This window comes from Pieris napi, chromosome 2 (genome assembly GCF_905475465.1).
Source record: "Pieris napi chromosome 2, ilPieNapi1.2, whole genome shotgun sequence".
Lineage (NCBI taxonomy): Eukaryota > Metazoa > Arthropoda > Insecta > Lepidoptera > Pieridae > Pieris > Pieris napi.
The window spans coordinates 5,778,397-5,801,612 of NC_062235.1; the positions used below are offsets into that span (position 1 = coordinate 5,778,397).

Here is a 23,216-nt window from a genome sequence, read left to right on the forward strand (position 1 = left end):
GAATAATTTGTTAATCCAATTTGTATTTCCGTAACAGTAATTGTCAAGAAATCGGTGACAATAACTTTGAAGATTTCTAACCCTTGATAATTCCAATTTCTCAATGACAGAATACAAAATATTGACAAAGCAATTCCTCACCGAATCTTACCCGACTTTAGATAAGGGGATATAGCGGTTAGGGTAACATTCAGACTTGAGACAAACTTAGCCCTAAGCCTCGACCCTGAATTTTACCCTTAGATCCTATCTTGTTAGCGTACAGCGCCATCTACGGGTGCAATTGTGGATTAAAACTATAAAAATTGGTCCAAACTAAAAATGTAAGGTAAAATAGCCGGTGCCCGATTATAACTATTGCTAATTAATTTGTTGGCAGTTTGTGTTTTGTAATAAATATTTTATCTTGGTCTGTTGTTTCCTTTTTCTTTAAAGTGGATATGTGATTATTCTACATTATTACTAAGTAGGAACATTACAATATCATCATGAAACACGTAAGAACATCAAACATTTCCCTAACCGATATTAAATTTTCAAGCAAAGAACGTACGTAACAAGTATAACATTTTAACATTATAAAACTTTGGCTACTGAATCAGATTAGTACGTATTTGGAAATATTAAAGAATTGAATATACTATTTATTGCAGGGCAACCGATATTAACTATTATTATTACTATATATATATGTATATGCAGTTAACAACAGTCCAGTAGGAGTACCCAACCAATACGAGTTGGTTGACTTACTACAGGACTCGTATACATCTCTTATAGTCCAAATATGTTCTGTTAAAAAGTGAGGAAAAGTTTTTGACTAGAAGATTTACAGAAGACCTACCAACTCTTATTCCAGTAACTTTCAATAGATCTTTTACTTTGCTAAAGTTCAATGTTCAAATTTCTTGCCTTTATTCCTGTGTATGTAAAACACAAAAATAAATAATTTCATTTGTAACTATAATTGCAATAACACTAATTTTAAGATTTTTTTATATTAAATAGTCAAAAAACTACTACTCCACCACCGAAGGAGTGATGGCCTCCTACATATTCTTCCACTTGTATCTCATTTGCAATGTTTCTTTTCCGCTACCTCTTATTTCATGTCAAGGTTTCTGGTCATCACCTTTTTTTTTCTCTCATTTCCTTTGAGAACCTCTTTGACCTATATCGCAAATTAAGGCATGTAAAGTCACTTACGCTGTTCAAGACACTAAACGTGCTATAAGACACACTAAACGTCGACTAAAATTATATGTTTTTAACATTACTCCATAATTGAGTTCCACTGTACATTTTATACTTAAGTAATGGTTTACTAAATAATTGTTTGATGAGAATGTAATAAACATTCTCTCATAGTTAGGAATAGAGCCTAAGGCTTGTGTCAATCTAGGTCAGTTTATAGGTGGCTAGCGAAATCGAAATGTCAATAGACGATCCAATTGAAAGTGTTTTCGAAACAATTAATTTTCTAAACTACTTTCGTAAGAATTATTGTTTCGTAGAAAACGATCTTCAAAAGTAGGTGTTATTTTTTTATGAGCCCCATTGTCCCCAAAGGCCAAACAACTAAAAAATAAAAGCTTCCCCAAAACAGACGATTACTTTCTTATCAAACGACTAATCAGTCGTAGTCGTAGTGAGAAAATTCCTGGACATCGGGAAAATTGCTGCTGTTAAAGGACTTGGCGGCTTATCATACTTTATGTACATGTTTTTATTATTTTTATTATAAAGTGAAATTTTAGAAATATATGATGTTTTGCGCTAGTCGTTCATGCTATTGCTTTCCTACCACCTTTTTATTATGTGCATAAAATAGAAATACGTATCAACCAAGATACATTTTTATTAATAAAGGTGTAGTACTGTCTATGGGATATTTGCTACGGTTTTAAGTTTAATAGTGGTCCAAATATTTTTAAAGGTTTAAATTGTTTATTTTAAGTGTACTGAAAGCGGAGAAAAAAATTATGGTCTTTTGAGAATGTTCGCATGGTTTATTAGTTCTGTAACTGGTTATTTTAAAAGATAATCTAAGATCTTTGCAACGTTTTTAACTTAAGGTCGATTATTAGAGTCGGAAGTTTTAGTATATTAGAATATGCGTGATGGAAACTTTCTATCCAAATTGAAAGAATAAGTACTCATTAATAATTTGAATAAAGTAAATATCACTGGTAATTGTGGAATTCGATTTCATAAAATGCGATTCTTCCAATATAAAAATTGTTAGTCCTTATAAAAATTGTTTTAGTAGTTTTAATAACCGCTTGTATAAAATTAAGCCTAAGCAGCTATCACGTGGCCCTAATGCCTATTCAACAGGGTATATGTGTTACATGAATGATGATGAAATTGAGCATTAGTTCATATAAATCGAATACCACACGACCAGCTTTGTTAGCAAATAGTGTTTCAACTTTCACACAGTGGGAAATTTTAACAATGTCAAATCCATAAAAGGTGTACATAAATTAAAACAATTTACTTGATGAGGTATTTTAAAAGGAGGCAATTTACTATGGATAAACTTAATTTTAATAATATTTATATTTTTACATGGAAATTTGCATCACATTAAACATTATCCTAGGCCATTTTTCATTATTCAGTATTAACAATGTCATATCAAAAAAATACAACCATTCTGCATAATCTATTTCATAATTCTCCGTTGGCATTACCAGTGTTGTAACCGGAAACCAATTAAAAAAATCTTATAAATAATATACAAAATAATACAAACATTAGTTCTTTTTAGAGAAAAATGAGATTTTACAACATCTTTACATTCAAATTCCATTAGGGGATAAAAATTCGTGATTATTGAACATTTACAATGCCAGTCCGATTTACAAAAAAATAAATATACAATTAAGTGACTACACAACCAGTGATTGCTTAAATTGTTCAGCATTTTTCATCAGCGAGCAATGGGTCAAAAGAAAAACCTAGATCTAGCATCGCTCCAGAGGGCCGCTTGGCTGCTTTTATAGAGGAAGCGCGCGGCTTGCGTTCCGAGTGTCCTAAATGTCCATTTAAAGTATGTCGCACTTCACCAGCAAACAAATCACTAAACGTCTGCTGCACATCTTTATTACCACTACTACTATTTGAACATGTCACTATTAGTTTGCGCACTTCAGGTTTGTTGGGTTTATTAGTGTTATTCATGTGTAGAGTCTTTGTTAGAGATAAACTCTGATTATAAAAATTGTTCGTCACACCTGAGGCTTTCGTTGACCGGGTTAATGATGACTTAATGTTGCTACGCACAGTCGCGAATTTCTTACCTAAAGTAATTGCGCTGCCTGCATGAGAAGCGTTAAATGTGCATAGAGCAAGAGGTCGAGGACACGAACTATACCAGCACACATCGCTGGGAATCAAGATAGGTGGACCATCAGGCTTTTCTTCTTTAATAGGTGGAGTGGGTTGCGGCGCCGATGCTATACTGTGTACGGGGACCTCTATAGGAATTTCTGCGTCGTCTGGTAACAGAAAAGGATCAGTCGGTAAGGGTTGACTAAGCAGAGAGGTAATGCTAGATGTATCAGGTAGGACTGGGTCCTCTACATTCAGCCAACTCGCGTAAAGGTCATTGCTTTGTTGCTCGGTGGCCAAACCGTTAAACAAGCTGAGGTCTATGGACGTATTGACTAGGAGCGGTGGGAGATTAACAGGCGTGGTCGGAGCAGGGGCAGCCACGGCCGGTACAGGAGTATGACTGACTGGAGGAGTGTATGTATTTCCCGCAGCCGCTGCGTCACGGGATGCTCGATGCTCAGCTAATAACGTGTCGAAGGGCTTTGCCCTACCTTCCACCGTCCTCCGCAGTGAAAGAGCATGTGCCTTACATGTCAAAGATCGTGTGCAAGGCTTTGGGTTCTCTGCTGTAACTACACCGCAATGCTTGTTCGGATCGTATTCGCGTAAGTTAAATTTCGTTTTGCTCGTTTTGCGCGTCTGCGTTTTTGTGGTTGGCGTTGCCGGTGCTTTAACAACTTGAGCATTTTGTATATTATCTACAACTGCAACCATAGGTGCAGTGGTTTGAGAAAAAGTTATATTTGTTAAATCAGTATCTGGAATAGGGAATCCAGCTAATGATGGATCTAATGTTGCTGAATACAAATCTGGTGTTGGTATGGTATCTGTTGTAATAGGAAAATTAATCTCATGTATATCCTTAATTATACTCTTCCAATCTGCAGCATTTGTAATGTCATCTGCACTCTGAATACCTTCAGAGTTCATTATTGCAAAAATATCATCCGTTAGGTTTTCCCCGAGGGGTAAATCTTCTGTATCTTGTATACTAACAACAGGTAACTCTCCACTTTCCATACTTATTTGTACTTCACCAGTTATTGCTGATGAGGTACTAGCTTCTTCCAGGTACTGTAAATCAGGTTGTGGCAGTACTATCCTAGATATAGGAGCAGCAGCCGGCACTGGGGAGTTCTCCAACTTCATAGGGTGAATTTCTACAGGAGGTGGAGGAGGTGGTTCCTTCTTATGTCTACTTCTACTAGGAACAGATTTTAGCTTAACTGTTGGAGGTGGAGGTGGAAGAATTGGCTCAGCACCATTGTGGGATTCCAGTAAATGTCTGTACGCAGCACTACACTTCACTATTTCTCCACACATATGACACACAGCAGCATTGAGATTGTCCATCTGTGGGAACAAGCCGTGAAGGCTCATACTCTCATATTTAAGGCGATTGAGGCCTGCGCGACGGTAGCGCGCCTGGCCTCGATCTGCAACCTTGTAAGGGTGAGCTTCGTGAACACGGCGTGTGGAAGAGCTCTTTCCGTCCACCGCCGCTGGGGTCGTGAAAGTGCCATCGTTGTCTCTACGAGGAGACAAGTGGCCGATTTCACTCACCCACAGATCCCATGGCTTCTCATTACATTTTAATGGAGTGACTACTTTCGCCGCAAACGGGAAGTCACCAGACATCTTCACTGTAGGTTGTGTTCTTAATAGCAATACTCCTCGTACTCTCACGGGAGCCCGGTCATTCTGGACTCCTTGCACCTTGATAGGTTATTATCCCATTTCTACTAAACGTCAAGGCCTGCTACAAAGCGCGACGAGGTCACATTGTTGTATATTCCTTCACATCATTATTTACACTTATCAGTCGAAAACGTGTTGTGATTGTTTTAGCTTTTATATTTACAGGGACAGATGATCTATCTCACTGACAGCTGATTATGCAGGTTGTAAGTTTTTCTTCACCACGGAGCACATCCATCTGTAGACAGTCCTTTCTATAAACTTTTAGATTAGTGAACGACACTAAAAGAACTATTGTATTAATTTTCTGTGATGCTAAACTTGTTACACACGAATAAATAATATAAAATTTATGTTTAGTTGATGGTGGTTGTGATTTACTACAGAAAGCATCAACACTTTTTTGAGTATTTGAAATAGACTACAGAAGCTCTACACTTTATTGTCTATGGCCATTCATAAGCTTGAGTGACGTGACGGCAAAACAAGTGTTTACAGGCAAATTAAAGTTCTAACAGTAGATAGGTGTCAATTATAGTTTGAAAATTGCCTATCACGATAAATATATTAGACCACTACGATACAACAATAATATAAAGTTGAAAATAATGTGTCATTTTACTAATTAGAACTTTAATAAATCTAACAAAATGCTGTCAATAAAAACCTTTTTAAATATTATTCAAAATCCCAATGACAGAGATAGTTATTGAAACTATTAAATAAGAGTAACTAAAATTAAAACATGACAAATTGTAAAACCAAACCAATAAAACAAAAGTCAATATTCTTAGTTTAGACTTAATCGAATATGTACTTTATCTATGGGTTAATAAATGAGATCGTATAGGTGATACGTCAGGCACAGCTATCATAATGACAGTCACAGGTATTTCGGATGAATCTAGCTGTCAGTTATCTAAGTAGGTTTAAAATACAATAATACAAATTCAGAGTAGGTATTTAAACAAAAGTAACACTAAAAATTTTCAAGTATCCAATTTATCTACATTATGTGAATTCCATTCAATTGTGATTAGAAATCTTAAAAAAAAATAATGTTTCTCTTTTAATACAAATAAAACTTTAACCGAAATATGTTGGTTTAAGTTTAGACGGTGAATGGCTTACTGGCACCAATGTGGATCCGGAATTTGTTGCGGTCAATGCTATTAGGAGTACCCATCGGCGTCACATTTCTTGATACCATCGGCTATGTGGCGAGGGTTGAAGGTATATCTATGCAACCAGCACTTAATCCGGAGTCTAAAAATACAGACTATGTTTTTCTATCAAGATGGGCAGTGAAAGATTATAGCATTCATAGGGGAGACATAATTTCTCTTGTGTCTCCTAAAGATCCAAATCAGAAAATTATAAAAAGAGTAGTTGCACTAGAAGGTGATATTGTGAGTACATTAGGTTATAAGAACCAGTATGTGCGTGTGCCAGAAGGTCATATCTGGGTGGAAGGAGATCATACTGGACATACTTTAGATAGTAATACTTTTGGTCCAGTTTCTTTAGGATTAGTAAATGCAAGAGCTATTTGTATAGTCTGGCCTCCTGAGCGCTGGCAAGCCCTTGAAGCAAAGATTCCTAACCACAGAAAACCAGTGAGCACACAAAAATGACATATTATCTATAGTATAGAACTTTCTTCATGTCTTTGTTAAATAAAAATTTGTGCAATATTTATTTCAGTGTAAGTTGAAGCCCAAATGTAAATAAAAATTATTTTCTCATCACTTATCTAGTCTAATTGTATGTTATTTGTTGTTAGAATATTTCAACTCACTGCCATATCAAAAAGCTATGTATTATATATAGAAGGAAAGTAAACCAATTGCTATACTCTGATGTTTGATTACTTTTATTTATCTATGCCTAAGGTCTTACAAATATTGTATGTCAATTTATTCTCATACAATTTTAAATATTTACACATATAGCCCACACTGCTTTATGTGTATTGTATCTTAAATGTATAAATTTCCTGATTCCCCATAAATGAACTGCGCGCACTGTTACCTTCGACTAAGGATTCGGATAACTATTTAACAACTGATAAGACCATGGTCTTTTAGTATTTTAACAATTTCGTCATATGAAATACCTTTCCTTATAATATCATAGTACCCTATTTTGGATAAGTCTATTACGGTTGATCCACTTCTACTATGATCCAAACCTTGATTTAATACACCACCATCAAAAACAGCTCCTAAATTAGAAAATAAATGTTCAAATTCCATCACACACAAGGAGGAAGGTTCATTGCTAGAGTTTGCACTAGTCAAAGCAATAGGCATATTGAATTGTCTAGTAACATTATTAATGAAGACATGTTTTGGGATTCGAACACCAATTTTTGTTGTCTTTGGATTGAGATATGGATTATCCAAGAGACTTGTCTTTTCCAATACTACTGTCACTGGACCAGGTAGCAATTCATGTAATAAATCATCACTAAGATGCTCAGCGTTACCCCATTTTCTAACATCAAAAATATCATTCACACAAATAGCTACAGGTTTAGAGGAATCTCTTCCTTTGATTAAATATAACTTTTTAATAGCATCTCTACAATTGGCACTACAAGCTAATCCGTAAATTGTGTCTGTAGGCACAGCTATAACTTCACCTTTTGTCAGATACTCTGCTGCTCTAGCATACGACTTTTCATAGTCACATGGTATTATTGAGGCCATTTTATCAATTTTCATTTTTGGTGTGACACTTTTGAATGAATAACCGAGACAGAGCTGACACTTTTTTAGATAGTTCATTATCAAATTAGTCTCTCCAGTTGTGGGCACATTTATGATCACAACATCTATAAAAGGTAGTCATTGGTTCATCTGCAGACCTAGTTTGAAGTTGCATGAAAAATGCTTTACTATGACCACACTTCGGACAAACTGCATCAGTTGAATCTACATTCTCCCATGCAGCGGCCCCTCCCATAATATAGTCAAGTTCCTGTAAATAAAGTAAATTTAAAATTTAAATCGTTAACTGGTCTGCAAACGAATGATGATAGACGGAGGATGACGCAAAAAACCAACCTTTAGTTTAGGAAAGGTTTTAGATGAAATTTTTTTCTTTATATTGTAAATATAAGGGCATGTGTTACAAGCATATCGTAAAATTGATTCTGGACCCTCTTCGACCATAAGAATATTTGCGCATGTTGGACAAAATAACATTATTTACTGTTCGTTTCTTTTAAAAATGCGCTTATTCCACATAACCAAAATACAATAAACAAGGTTGCCTGAATTTATCTTAATCATTAATGATATTGCGATGAGTGTATCCTGCGGTAGATGTTTGGAGATCACACAATCTCAAATCAAGCTTACAATTCTGATTTCTGAATTCTTAGTAAAATTTTAAATTTTCGTCAGCGAAATGCATTTAATAATTTTGAAGACTGACAGTTCACAGTTGAGTGTTGACAGTTTGACGATAAGAATATATATAATATTATAATAGTAATGACATTGAGTAGGTTATATTTTTGGGAACCTTAAGTTGGCGGGGGGAAATTAATTTTTTGCACTTTTTTTGGCTCTATCAACTGTTCGTTAACTGTTCTTCATTGTTCTAGCAAAAAAATTTTTTGTTCGTTTTTTTTTTTGAATTATAAAAAAATTGACATTTAGTACAACTTTGCCATTTAGTTTTCTTCGATAGGACTTTTAGTTTTGCCGGAAATCGAGATAAACCGTTTTTTACCCTTAAAACTACCCCCCCCCCCCCCACCCTTCCCCTTCCCGACCTCAGATCGACCGTAATTTATTTTTCCTTTCATTTTGATCTTATTCCCCTGCTTTTCTAATGGGTTTCATCCTACTGTAATTTTTTTCACTTTTTATTATTTTTAAAGACTATCTGCACTGGTCTATTATGTAATTGAGTAAAAATAAAGGAACTGATAAAACAATATTTTTAATTCATTTAAATCTTAGTAGGTATATGTTGGTGAAGATATGGATCTTCTTAAAGCTTCGTTTATAAAAAAAACGGTGATCAACGTAATTCATTCCATACCATGCAAAAGACATTTTGGCTCAAGACTCTGTGTTCGACAGGGTGTCAAAACCCAAGTGTCATGTTGGTCAGTGCGCCGCCTGAAAGATTTCTATCTGTGGCTGATAAATGCTATACTATTGTGCAATACCAGGCCATAAACTCCAAAAAAAAAAAAAAATACTATTGTGCATATATTAGCTATATATATAATATATACATAGTCTAAATAGCTAGTTTATTAGTCGATGTAGGCTCGTAATGCCGTTGCTTGTTGAAAAATCGTCAATTGGTATTCTGTATATACTAAATATTTTTTATTTTGTGATAAAAAATATATCCTGAAATTATTATTAATTTATTATATATGTAACAGTGAAGTGTCAGTCGTTTAGTAATTAAGTTATTTTTCAAGTAGTAGTGATAATGTTGCGGTATTTATTAGATAAATTTTGGAATGAAGATGTTTGGCTGCCGCCAAATACTACTTGGGAGGACATAAAACCAGGACCCGATAAGGTTGTGGTTTATAATGATCACAGGCATCTTCTGTACCCTATACCTTTAGCTTTTGTGCTCATCGCACTGCGCCACCTTATAGAAAAGTAAGGCCAAATATTTATCGTAACTATGTCATCTATATGTAACCGTTCGTCTGTGACTCATATTTTTTTATCAATTATTATAGATTATTTATCAGTGATATGTTATCTTATAGTAAAATATAATTCAGTTTATTACACATAAGAGATAAAGTGGTACTCCAAAAGTTTGATTCACATTTACAAATTAGTTGTATATTATGAATATTAATTAAACTATATAATAGATGTAATGAATGAATTTATATTTTTAAATGTAAAAATATTTTTGTATCTTATTTAGAAAAATTATCAGACTAAGATATTCAGAGTTGAGACATTTGGCTCAGTTTTACAGGAGTCATACTTTAAACTAAGTCTCGATTCTGAATTATACACCAAAATCTCTGATATCCTTAGTTAGGTGTCTTGTCTTGAATTTTGGTTAACTGTATCAGATAAGGTTTAATTCTTTTAAAAATATAGAGAATGTATTTGTTGCAGCTATTGGTATGCACCATTTGGCAAATCGTTAGGTATAAAGAACACAAGATCAAAAAAGGCTCCCATTATCCCTAAACTAGAAGCAGCATATCAGGAATGTTCTAAAATTAAACATAAGCAGGTAAGTGCATTATCAATTATTGTGTTTTCATCTTAGGTTTAAATTCGAAATGGTTAAATACTATATAATTTTTTTTTAAATATTGGGAAGACCTTTATTTATATATACTTAAAAAACCTATTTAAGATAAAATTCACTGTTTTTATTGGTTGATTTTCATTATCAATAGATCAAAAAAAAATTTATATAGTGATCTCATTTATAGGATATTTAATGGATTGGTTTAAACTTATTGATGTTTTATTTTTACATATAAAGACCTAAAAGAATAATCTATTAACAATTTCATAATTTTCATTCTTTACCAATTTTCTTTTATTATTGTCTTTGGTTTATGCAAGTACGGAAAACTTAAAACTTCTTTAATGGAGATAAAAACCAATGGTTATTAAAATAATGTATTAAATTAATATTTCCTAGAGAAGTTTTATTTATGTCTTCCTTTACTTAGTTGTTTTCAGAAAAATATATAATCTGTATTGATTATTTTTATTACATTACTAAACATTATACAGTGATATCAAACTTATAATGTATGTAAAGATTTTTGAAAATAACTTTGTGGGTGTGTGTTAGTTGTGGCTTATTTAACTTCTAACTGTGGCTTCCTTTTCTTTCCAGCAGTTTTTCAGCAGGGAACAGGTAATTTGCATGATTCATACTTTAAAAAAAGTTTTTTCTTCATTTTTCAACTGCTTATGCTGCATATACATATTATGTACATTTATAATTTTTTTATGTTACTAAGCGGATGCTATCTATACTCAATCCCAATCCAATTTTTGTTAATGATATTTCAATCCATTTCTCATAACATAGTTTTCAATAACCAATGGATGGATCGTTTTTGTAAAATATTTTTGTATTGGACATTTATCTATCAAAATTTGCGAAAATCAGGATCGTAAATAATTTTAGATCATAGATCGAGTATAGAAAGCGGCCGTTAAGTCGTTAAAGTAGAATTTGAAAGTATGCTATTCACATACTTCCGTCATTCATACTGTTTCTTAGGGAGGATTCTAATACAATAGATTTACAGTAAAGCCGTATTATGTAATATTGGATTAAAAACTAGTGTTTTACTGGCGATTTTTCTACCTTTTTTATAACGAGTCATTCACATCGTCCTTTATTATATCGCCTTATTCGGTTTATTGCCTGTACATATTTAAATATACATATAATTGTATCCGTATAACTACTAGTAACGTTTTCCTTTACTTACTTATCATTAACAGTTAATTATAACCAATCGGCCCTGGCTACGCACTGCTAGTAGTGCATAGTAAAGCTGTTCGTTTACATACGCGGCGCACGCCAGCAAAGCTCTTATCTCTTGGAACTGATACTGTTCATTAATTATACATATTGCACAAATTAATGCTTAATAAAAATAGTTTTTTTTTTAAGACAATTCACACCAATTGACCTAGTCCCATGCTAAGCTGGTTAAGCTTGTGTTATGGGTACTAGGCAACGGATATACATACATATTATAGATAGATAGACACATAAATACATATTTAAACACCCAAGACCTAAGCACAACACCGAATGCTCATCACATCGATGTTCGTCTCAGCCGGGGATCGAACCCGGGACCCATGGATTCGCAGTCAGGGGTACTAACCACTAGACCAATGAGTCGTCAATAATCGTGAATTTGTTCAGTATCTTTTTTCGTTGTCATTATATAACGCTCATAAAACTAATTGAAAACTCACATTCTTCTATTAATGCTATTTGTTAAGAATCTATATTCATTGATTGAATTAAAAAATATAGAAGGGACCCCTATATTGTATATTGTTAGCTAATAACGATGACGAGATTACATTAACATTTATTAACACGCATACAAAATCATAACAAAGAAAGATTTACGCCCTATATAATATATGCGGGGTAGTAAAAAAATTATCATTTTATATTATTGCGGTATTTCTAACAATTTATAGTCTTACTAGTGACATGTTGACGTGGGTTTTGATATTAAATAATTCTCAGGTTGTTTGTCATACTCCATTGGAACGGGTATTTTGGGATTTATCCATGAATTCAATCCTTTTCTTATCAAATGTGTTAAAATTAAATATTGCCTAAGATTTTCCGTGAATGATTTACAATTTTAAATGTATGTTGTTGTTTGAGTTATTATAAATAAATGTCATTGTGTGTCTATCAAGGTTAGCAGAAATCGAGATGACCACGGCCTCCTAGTAACCAAGGCACTTGTTAGCCGCAACAATTGCCGCTATGAAGAGGCCAAGCGATATATTATCTCTAATATGGCATTCTAAAAAGAGTCCTTTATTTAAATGTATGGCTACTACGGTCTTTATGCACTAATTTGTCTCAGTTTAATTAATATTTCTGTGATTTTTGCCCAAGTTGTAACTCCGAATGTCTGAATTACAGAACATTGTACACTTTTGAACTTTAATAAGAAAATCAATTAAAAATAAAATTCTTATAAATTTACATTTACAGCCCGTCAAATCAAGAGTAGAATAGACAAGTACTGGCCAACTCTGCGTCACTCTATTTTTTGTTTTACAACATTTAATTTGTAGGCATAGACTACAATATACCATATCTTAATCATACTGTACATACTCTTTATTGCTCGCATTGCTACGCCTTACATCTTTCTTTCTTGCTTGACCAAAAATTGTGATACATGACCACGAAAATAGTACTATTGTAATCTAAATATCTTTACCAGTCAAGTGATGTCAACTGTATTGATTATAATGATCATTGCTTCAATTGTTTTGGATAGAACGAATCAGAACTACATATATATTAGAGCCACGGATATATAGATCTATATTTCAATTATAAAGTCACTTACTATGAAATTAGTCATTGCTTTATTTGAACGTATTACTAATACTATTAGTTATGTCTTAAATAATTAATTAATCATTAGGTGACTGATAAACTGATTATAAATTAATAATACGTTATCATTTAACGCTGTCTGGATACAATTTTTAATTTAATTTACATATCAAGAAGTTGGAGCTTTGAGCACGTGATTAAAATGCTGTACAAAAAAGCGATACAATTGCTTGCTGCTTACACGTGATGATCCCTTTTGTCACAATTTGTAAGCCTTATTTTCATGGTTTTAGTCCATCTGTAAACAAAAAAGTCTAATTGTTTAATCAGGTGGAAGTACATAGTAGATATATGCAACTACTTTTTGATTAATATGACTGCATTGTATAGGTGACACGACTAAGAACAAAACAGCATTTTATTTAATACTATCTGAAAATATTTCCCAAATTTTTCTCTCCATCGTTTGATGGAGAGAAAAATTCATCTGAGTTCAACTAATAAATAAAAAATACTCGAATTGTTCTAGCCGTCTTTAAATTTTGAGCTTAGCAACATATTTTGCGATTCATTTTAATTTATATGTATGAATAGAGTACTTGTAACTTTGGTTATAAAGTATTCCTACTCCTTAATAAACACCACTGAGCTAGTCAATGCCAATTGTTTGGATGCTGCTCTTAGCTTAAATACTTTAGAAATCTAAATCAATTTTCAAATACATACATACAAACATACTATGTCATTAAATATTAGATCACGCCTAACCCTGGCCTCTTTTTAGTTTAAATTAGACACTGGGCGTACTAAATGAGAGATAAGATTTACGATCGCCAATTCTGGTCTATTACATTTTTTTACATCGTTTATTGCAATGAAGAAATCATTTTATGACGACAGTTTGCTTAAACACACATATAACAAATGGGGGATATTAGAATTTTCTTCATTACTCACACGTTAAAAGTTTATTTGATGCCGGCGATATACAAATTATTATATGTTACCAACGAACTTATTCCAAAGTTCCAAATCCTATATAATTAATTAAACGCGATTATTTGGGACATTTTGGCTAGGAGCTTGCTTCAAGCAATTTGTTGTAATAGGAAGCAGAGTTTGTATACGAATTGTATGGAAGAAGCCAATTGGAGTGGCAACAACAGGCCAGTGACCTATATTTTTTATGCATCTATAAGATTGGATATTTCAGGATTATTTGTACTTATATAGATATAATATTAATCCAAATTTTACACACATCAATAATATTAGACCTTAAAAATTATAATAATGTATCTATTTCATAAAACTAAAACACACAAGCTTTGAACAGAACAGTCACGGTGAAAGAAAAACTCGCGAGGAAACATGCCTTAGAAAAAAAAATTCGGCGATGTGTTTCAGGCCCAGTAGTCTGATTATACCTGCCTATTATAAAACACACATAAAAGTGTTTTACATATAAGTCAATTTTTTTTACACAAAAGTCAATCAAAGAACATAAATATAAATAGGTAAAACTGCCCACTGAAGTATCACCGAACCACTTCGACTAAGTATCCTTCAAGATCAGAGCGTTCAATTTTTAAAAAGCCGCCAACGCACTAGCGAGCCTTTTGGAAGTGAGAGCGTCCATGGGCGGCGTTGTCACTTAATATTAGATGAGCCTCCTGCCCGTATGCCACCTGTTCTATAAAAAAAACACCAAAATGAAATATCATTAAGACTAGTTATAGTAGGTACGATATAGTATATACAATATACATATAGCAAAATAAGTCAAGAATATGGCAGTAAAGTAAACTAAATTAATGTATTTATTGTGTAAATACAAGCTGTGATCAGCATAATATTGATAACAATGCTCAAGATCACATGGACGTGACCGTGGCAATGTAATGGTCAACCTATTTACTAATAACCTATTTACTGTAACAGCACTGCGATTGGAACTATTATAAACCCGGCTGGTTATTAACGCATTTTTTAAAACAGGAGGCAAACGAACATATAGAATTAAGTGCTTACCGCCGCCCATGCACACGATAGCCTTTAAGGTAATGGTACGCTCTTCTCTTGAAGGCCTTCATGTCGTAACGGCTCAGCAATACCTATAATGGCAGCTGGTTCCATGGTTGTAGGCGGCAAAATGTGTCTGAAAAAGCGCTTTGTGATTAAAATTAATATAATAATGGGCTCTACCGATTCTTATGAAATTTTTTATGCATATTCAGTTAGTCTGAGAATCGGCTAATATCTATCTTTCAAAGCCCTAAGTGATAAGGTGTGTCCGCCCCAAAAAAATTGTTTTTATTTATTAGACAATTTTTTTGTTTTTATTTTTTATGATACAGCATACAAAAATACATACAAACCCTATTTTTTATTATAGTAGATGGTTATTTTTATTGAACTATTGTAATAATATACATTGGAAAACAACGTTCGCCGAGTCAGCTAGTTTAATAAAAATATTTAAATAAATAAATTATTTATATGGATATACCGCGGACTGTCGGTAATGTCACGATTCAGTTTTCTTTAATCTCCAATTTCTTTATTCATGGTACAATAAACAGCAAGCTGTTAATGTCACCTAATAAATAATTAAAATGGTATTAAATAATATCGGATCCTCCACGGTTATGTTTAAATAAATTTATATTAATATATACGAGAATTTAATTAATCATTTACAATGAATTTTGAGTGCTTTGTCAAAGAGAATCTCTTGCTTATCGAAAACCAAAGTTTTAATGTTTTGGAATTTTACAACGAATAGAATTTGGCATTCGTGGCTTGTTGGCGAACAAGGTAGAATAAAAGTGAATATTAAACATTCTCGTAGTCTGTTCAATACTACTCTGCATATAACATTAAACGTTAGACACTCAAAGCTAACAAATTAGTTTTAATTAGCAGAATTATTAAAACCTGTAAAATCGGCGTTGAAAACAATGCCCGGTCTACAACCAATTATCACAAACATACCTTGGCTTTCGACCTACTTTCGTAAGCACACAATTTACCGCGCCCAAAAACAACGTTGGAGGTGATTTTGCGTTGGATTCGTTCATTTAGGGAATTTATGGCGAATATAGAAAAGAACCTAAAGTTCTTGAGAGTTGTATATGTTTTGTTAACATACTAGCTGCGAAAATACTGAGAATTCACAACTGATATGTATTAACATTGAAGTGTAGAGCTAGATTTTTCAAAATCACATATTGTAGACAAGGTATTAAATGGGTTATTTTTGATATCGTAAATTATATCTAGTAAATCAATTTCGCTATATATATACTATTTGGGAAATACATTTCCTAAGGTGTATGATCATTAGCTTGTAAAATCTAGGTGGTTACGCCAGCATGATAATATCGCTTTGGTATTTAAAAAAAATTGTATCGTTCTTATATTTAACTTGAATTGAACTAACACATCAACCTCTTCTTGAACCAAATAATAGACTTAATTTTTTCATATTTGTTTTAATTGTTTGCAATTTCATATCTTTATGGAATGTAAAGCGATAATCGGCCTATGCTGATAAGCTAATCGTGTGGCCCAAATTATAACTTTATACAACACGTGTGGACCTTGAACGATTTTTGTGATAAGGGATATCAGACGTGATTCAAAGATTTCCCTGCTAGCTAACTACACTTTTTGAGCTTCGGGTAAAAAAACTGCTACTGGCTTTAAAAAAAACGTGTAGTGTAGGAAATGACATTTAACAATAGTATACAATGAAAACCATAGGAAATAATATACATAGACACAGTTTTAAAAATTATAATAAATGCAGTATTCGTAAACTTCACTCCATAACAAGCACTGGTTCAAAATCTTGCTTATTTGCTTTTTTGCTTTTTATTTTTTATATGTAGTATATTTTATGTAACATATTAAATACTTCATTCAATTTGATTAAAACAGATACAATCAATTTTTCCCCAAAGTACAATGTCTTCCACAGATATGTGCACTAGCGAAGCAGCTAGATATGACGGAACGTCAGGTGGAGAGGTGGTGGCGCCTTCGAAGAAGTCAGGACAAACCATCTACACTCGTCAAGTTTTGCGAAAATGCGTGGAGGTGTACCTTCTACCTCTACAACTTTTCTTATGGGGTGTTTATCCTCTGGGATAAGGAATGGTTGTGGGATATAGACCAGTGTTATATTGGATATCCACATCAGGTCAGTTGGTTTAAAAGTTGTATACGTATAATTTAGCGTATAGGTATGCCTATTATATTGTATGATAAGTATATTGTGAAGAAAAAGAACTAGAAACGATTATGTCTAAGTATTAGTAATGAAGTATTATTTTTGTAAACTTTTGACAGTAGCACTTAATTACACCCTAATCGGTAGTTGATATATACATACGTATTAGTGTGTATTGTGTACCTAAAAAGTTTTGATAAAGCTTAAAAAACTTTGTGACGTCGACGACTGGCCTCCATTTAATTAAACATCGCGCACTCTAAGTTTCAGACGCCACAGATAATGTTTACACCGTTTTAAAACAATGCTGAGTTTTTTTATAATCATAAAGAAAAGCTGTCTCCTTCGACTGAGCTCTGGTTGTGTATCAGTTTCAGAAAATCATGCGAAATGTTGAATTGATTTTTAGTATTGTTATTCTTTATTTAATTATTTTCAGGGTGTAACAAGCGATATCTGGTGGTACTATATGATATCGTCAGCGTTCTACTGGTCGCTGACGTTCTCCCAGTTCTGGGACGTGCGTCGGAAAGACTTCTGGCAGATGTTCGTGCATCACTTGGCCACTATCGCTCTGCTCTCCTTCTCCTGGGTCTGCAACCTTCATCGCATTGGCACGCTGGTCCTGCTATTGCACGACTGCGCTGATATATTTTTAGAGGTATTGCCGCAAAATGTTGTAATCGCCTTTGGGAAATACTGGCCGGAATTTCCTTAATAATGTCCGTTATCAAAAACGTAACAAATAATTTGTGTTTGATCTCGTATTGATGTCAAAAAAGTTTGTTGCTAAGCAATTTGTAGATTCATCAGAAAGCTAGTAATGTTCTAAAATTTAAAAGCATTTTTCAAATAGATTATTATTATATATTTGTTTATTAATTTTTTTACATTAAATAAAATACCTATTATAAATAATCTACGCAGAAAAAAAATGTATTTTATTAATGTTATTTTGACAGTGATGCTAATCAGGATCCAAACTTTTCTAAATAAGATAAACACTTCTTTATAACCGTTAAATGGACAGCAACATTCAGTGACAAAATTTAAATCCTTAAAGTTCTTTAAAACTAGTTTATTTTGTTCCAGTAAAATCACAATAAACCAAACATCCCTATATATATTTTAGTTAAATTACATTTTATTAAATTTTCAGGCGGCAAAAGCAGCTAAGTATGCGAACTATCAAAAGTTTTGCGACGTCATATTTACAATTTTCACCGTCCTCTGGATTGTTACCAGGCTTGGTATCTATCCATTCTTCATTATTTGGAGGTGTGTATTTAAATCATAATATAATTGTGTAACAAATTGTTACCAAGAAACGCCCTAAGAGGGATTTGCGCCTGTTTTGTTGTGTTTCTTTTGTCATGGGCTTATGTTCTGCGCTTTAGAACTAAAAATAATTATTGTTACGCGAGGTGAGGTTATAGGTTCGAACCCCGGCTGTTCCGTACCATGAAGGAAAACATCGTTAGGTTACCGAGATGCGTAAAAGCCAAATAAAGAAGACGTGTGCAGGCACTGAAGACCTCACCTACCTGCCTATTACAAAACACAAAAGTTCACGAAACATAAAGAAATCTAAGTCCCACACCTAAGAGGTTTGCTACTGGTTTTTTTGGGGTATCAAAACCAGGATCTCTACATTCTAATTTATAGTAAAAACTTATTCGAAGCTGAATTTCGACGTATGCTCATGCGAATGAGAAAAAAATTACGCAACTACGGTGAAGTTCGTATTAACAATAAAAGTTGTGGGAAGATGCATTGAAATTATTTTGTTCATGCAAAAAAGCATACTACATACTACTACACGAAATTATAAAGATTTACAAGAAAAAGATGACTGTTTATTCATTAAATGTTTTTTTTTAATTGAGACTTGTTCTTTTAATCAGTTATAGTTATATTTGATTTTGCTTCAGATTATTATGAGCATTATACGCTGTTTCTAAACTGCTTTTTTTAAATTTATTACTAGTTATTAAATTAAATATATATAAATATCCAATAATTAAAAGACAATACTAAATTTCAGTACATCAATCCGCGCTCCCATGCTTCTACCGATGTTTGCAGCGTACTATATCTTCAACTCGCTACTATGTCTGTTGCTATGTCTACATATGGTATGGACTTGGCTGATACTGCAAGTTGCCTACAAAGCTATCAATGCTGGCAAGGTAAGGTTTTTTATACCACGATACGATACGATGCGTACTCTGAAAGAGCAGTTTTAATTTTTAGTTTCGGTTACACATAATTATATCAAAGACAAGGATATAAATTTAAACTTGTCTATTTAATATTACTATCGGGTTTATAGAATAGCGATGTAAGCATAGCCTTATTCGCTTGAGAAATCCATATCAATAATAAGAACAATTTTATCATCAAATCTTACATTGACTTAAAATAGACTTAAATTGTAACCCCTTATTCATAAAAACTAAAACGTAAATCATGCTACACTGTTAGAACTAAAGTGATCATTTGTTCCTTTTCATCACAGCATACATACAAAGAGACAATTAGTTTGATTTAGTTTATATGAATAAGAGGGTAATAGTTTTAAATTGTCTAGTTTCTGTTAATATTGCAAATTCAACGAGGAATATGTAAACTAAATGTTAACTTATTTTAGGATTTTCAAAAATGAAGCGGCTCTTTAAGTATATCACATATAGTGATAATATATAAGTTAGTGATCTTATCTTAATTTATGCTTATACATATGATTGTCGGTAATTCTTAAACTTTCATTACATGACATAACACTAAAACGGTTCTTAGTAGGTAAAACTACTTACAAATAACTTATTTCTTTAACCACAAAATACAAAGAAGTTACACGTAACTGATTATTTACGTTACTAGTTGTTTATGCTTGTGATCGGAGATTCCATTAAAAATTGACAGCAATAAAAAGGCTTACTGCAAAAGGTTTATACTATTACAATGAGAACTAATAATTCAAAATTAAGTGGCGTTTATAAGTAAGATTTGAAAATAAGAGGATTTCTTTACATTTCAGATGGAAGGTGATATTCGCAGTTCCAGTTCAGATGTAAGCGATAGTTCACATCAATCCAACCACAGCACGCCGAATAGGGTCAATAATAAAAAGTAATTTTTTTTTTACTTAATAAATATTATTAATATTCTCTTTGCTTAAGTAAGTACATAGAAGAGTCATACTCAGTGCTGAATCTCTAAAGTTTTAGAACTTCTTATATAGTGTCAGTCTAGACTTTGATATAATAGTATTGGTTCATTATTAAAAGTTCAAGCAATGACTCAGATATTTTTCAAACAAAGGATACATAAAGTTAACTTTTTTTTCCAGAGACAAGTAGACTACAGGATTTGAAGTCAATATTTGTATTTAACGAATCTGTTGTTATTGTTGTAATACTTATTTTAGGCTATGGATACATTTTTTGCTGACTAATTTATTGAAGAGGCTGCAAAAAATTGCTCCTTTGGTTAAGATTGTACTGTTTTTATTTTTAAGCTAAATGCTTTTTGCCTAACAAATCGAGATAAATTAATAATTGCCAAATATTATATAATAAGCAGCATTTATATCTGGGACCAGATACAAGTGATACTACTTTTTTTTAAGTGTATTGGCATTGCTTAAATGGTCATTTTTTTTCATTAATTCAATCAATAATTCAAGGTTGAAATGATAAAAGAAACCAAAGAAACATACTATGTTTTTAAATCAATGCTAAAAACCAAATGCATATATTATTTATGTTGGAATAGTTTAAGGTGACTTAAATTAATTAATTAGCTTCTTTCTTATGGTGTTTATTTCCTATGGTTTTTCTTATGGTGATTATATACCAATCAGTAGATGTTAAAATCAATAATCATTAATGTTATTTTAATGATTGATAACAATTAATAAAGAGTTCTAATTTTACATTGTAATTTTAGACTTCTTTCATTGCTGATAAAAATGACGGTCGACCTTGTTAACAGCCTTTCATGTAGCTTTATCTAAAATTCCTAATGGTTTGAATTTTCTTCCAATTTATAATGCATGACTCTTTTACGACCGTCATTTTGTTCTAATTATTTAAAAAAAAAACTATATAAATCAGTGTAGATGACATTTTATAGCTTGTTTTATTTTATAGATTTCGTATGTGCTTTTTAAAATCATGATGACTGATTATGTTTATCAGGTTATGTATTTCTTTTTCCTTTATTTTTTTAGCGGCACACGTTCATATTTTGATTATTTATTCAAATTTCAAATATTGTATGAAAATTAACACATCTTTTAAGGAAATTATTAGTTATTCTTTATTATTAGTCTTTATTTTTATTGTCTGTTGTCTATGATTCACATTTTGAAAATTATATTTTTATTTGGATATAATGCCTGATAAAATTAGTACCAAAAATCCATATCAATAGAGTATTTTGCACTATTATAGTTAAGTAGGCAATGCTAAAATCACCCAAAGACGCTTTTATAGTTATTATCTAGATAGGTAATGTTTAGGACAATTACGGTTGTATTAGAAAAATTATTTAACGGTAATAAATAATAGAACAATTTTTAAATCAGTAATTAAGACACAGTCGTAGTCTCGAACGCCAACCACCACAGGTAACCACCAACCAGCTATGTTTGGTCGGGTGATTCTCTATATTTTTTGCCAGGCGTAGGAGGCTTCGAGTGTATAGTTTGTAGTAAAAGTATTGTTAATTCGATATTATTTTTATATTTGAGTCGAACAAAATTGATTCCTTACAGCATTTTTAGTATTTTAAGTAAAAGTTTACGGAAAAGAACAAATTCGTTAGTTTGTATGTTTATATTTTAAATTTGTTTTCTTTTTATAGCATAGATAGTAGAAGAGGTTATTTTTGCTGTTGTTTTTATTTAATTTTTAAGGAGTTTTTACTCTCATGTGAAGGAATGCGTACTTTTGACGCTTTATCACATTAAATTATCTTAAAAATATCAATTACAAGTGTTAAGGGGTTTGTGCCTTTATTATGATAATCATAAAATACGAATGTATGAATAATACCCATTTGATAATATTAGTCTATAAACTGTTGGTGTCTGTTGGTGCCTGAATATGTGTAATTTGTATTTAATTGCATTGAATTTAGTATTTATATCTTACGAGTTCATACTTCCTCTATGACTTCTTGGTATTAGTAACTCTTTTATTGAAAAGAAATATTTACTATGGAAAAATGCATTTAGATATTTTATTACAGTCTTTTTTTAACACAGGTTGTATAGATTACTCAATACAACCTGTGTTGTTCTGGGTTGTGTAATTAAAATAACGGAAAATGTTGTTTGACTTGTATAACAAAAGGCACCTTTACCAAAATGGCTACATGCTCCACAAGGTGTCAAGGGACATTAATAATTGTTTTTGTTGTATTGGATTTTGTTACATAATATATTTAATTAAAATACTATCTTTATAGTACAGTGGCTATTGTTACCTGTTGGTTTGACTGAGCTTGATATGCACAATATAACTTATGTATGTTAAAAAGATAAATAAAGAGATTTGAGGCTATTGTTTGATTTTATTTTCGCATACATTATATTTGCTAAATTTGAAGTAATCGCAGGAATGCGTTTATCCATTATGATTTTATTTAAAAAAACCTACATTCAGTAAAACACAAAACTTCATATTTAAAATTTGTCTATAATTTAAAATTTTTTTTTTATTAATTTATTTCATAACCATGGATACAGAGTCCTTCAGTCGGAATCATAGAATTACATAAGGTCCTTAAAATAATTTAAATACATACTACAAAGTTGCCAGTATTAACTATTTCCCTGTATTGATGGAAT

General features: G+C 32.2%; 5 protein-coding genes across 8 annotated transcripts; 2 read left to right on the forward strand and 3 right to left on the reverse strand.

Moving 5' to 3' along the window:
- Positions 1-2,527: 2,527 nt before the first annotated feature.
- LOC125061372 (ataxin-7-like) lies at positions 2,528-5,463 on the reverse strand. The gene has a single exon (XM_047666787.1). The coding sequence runs from the start codon at positions 4,975-4,977 to the stop codon at positions 2,923-2,925; it is 2,055 nt and encodes a 684-aa protein (XP_047522743.1). The 5' UTR covers positions 4,978-5,463; the 3' UTR covers positions 2,528-2,922.
- A 460-nt stretch (positions 5,464-5,923) lies between these two features.
- Positions 5,924-6,897, forward strand: LOC125059872 (mitochondrial inner membrane protease subunit 2). Its single transcript, XM_047664521.1, has one exon. It carries the CDS (start codon positions 6,177-6,179, stop codon positions 6,669-6,671), a length of 495 nt encoding a protein of 164 aa, XP_047520477.1. The 5' UTR covers positions 5,924-6,176; the 3' UTR covers positions 6,672-6,897.
- On the reverse strand, positions 6,888-7,826 carry LOC125059865 (yrdC domain-containing protein, mitochondrial). The gene has a single exon (XM_047664508.1). The coding sequence runs from the start codon at positions 7,824-7,826 to the stop codon at positions 7,095-7,097; it is 732 nt and encodes a 243-aa protein (XP_047520464.1). The 3' UTR covers positions 6,888-7,094.
- Positions 7,827-7,833: 7 nt separating this feature from the next.
- Positions 7,834-8,498, reverse strand: LOC125059882 (DNA-directed RNA polymerase III subunit RPC10). The gene is made up of 2 exons (XM_047664532.1): positions 8,106-8,498; positions 7,834-8,019 (listed from the first exon to the last, which is right to left on the reverse strand). Exons 1-2 carry the CDS (start codon positions 8,244-8,246, stop codon positions 7,834-7,836), a joined length of 327 nt encoding a protein of 108 aa, XP_047520488.1. The 5' UTR covers positions 8,247-8,498.
- An 808-nt stretch (positions 8,499-9,306) lies between these two features.
- On the forward strand, positions 9,307-22,929 carry LOC125060189 (ceramide synthase 5). Of its 4 annotated transcripts, none has more exons than XM_047664961.1 (9): positions 9,307-9,677; positions 10,158-10,278; positions 10,900-10,920; positions 17,108-17,329; positions 17,799-18,020; positions 18,519-18,637; positions 19,404-19,548; positions 20,400-20,491; positions 20,712-22,929. In XM_047664961.1, exons 1-9 carry the CDS (start codon positions 9,499-9,501, stop codon positions 20,719-20,721), a joined length of 1,131 nt encoding a protein of 376 aa, XP_047520917.1. In that variant the 5' UTR covers positions 9,307-9,498; the 3' UTR covers positions 20,722-22,929. The 4 variants fall into 4 exon arrangements, with proteins under 4 accessions (XP_047520917.1, XP_047520926.1, XP_047520944.1 ...); XM_047664970.1 differs by having other exon boundaries at positions 10,903-10,920; XM_047664988.1 differs by lacking the exon at positions 10,900-10,920.
- The last annotated feature ends 287 nt before the right edge of the window (positions 22,930-23,216 follow it).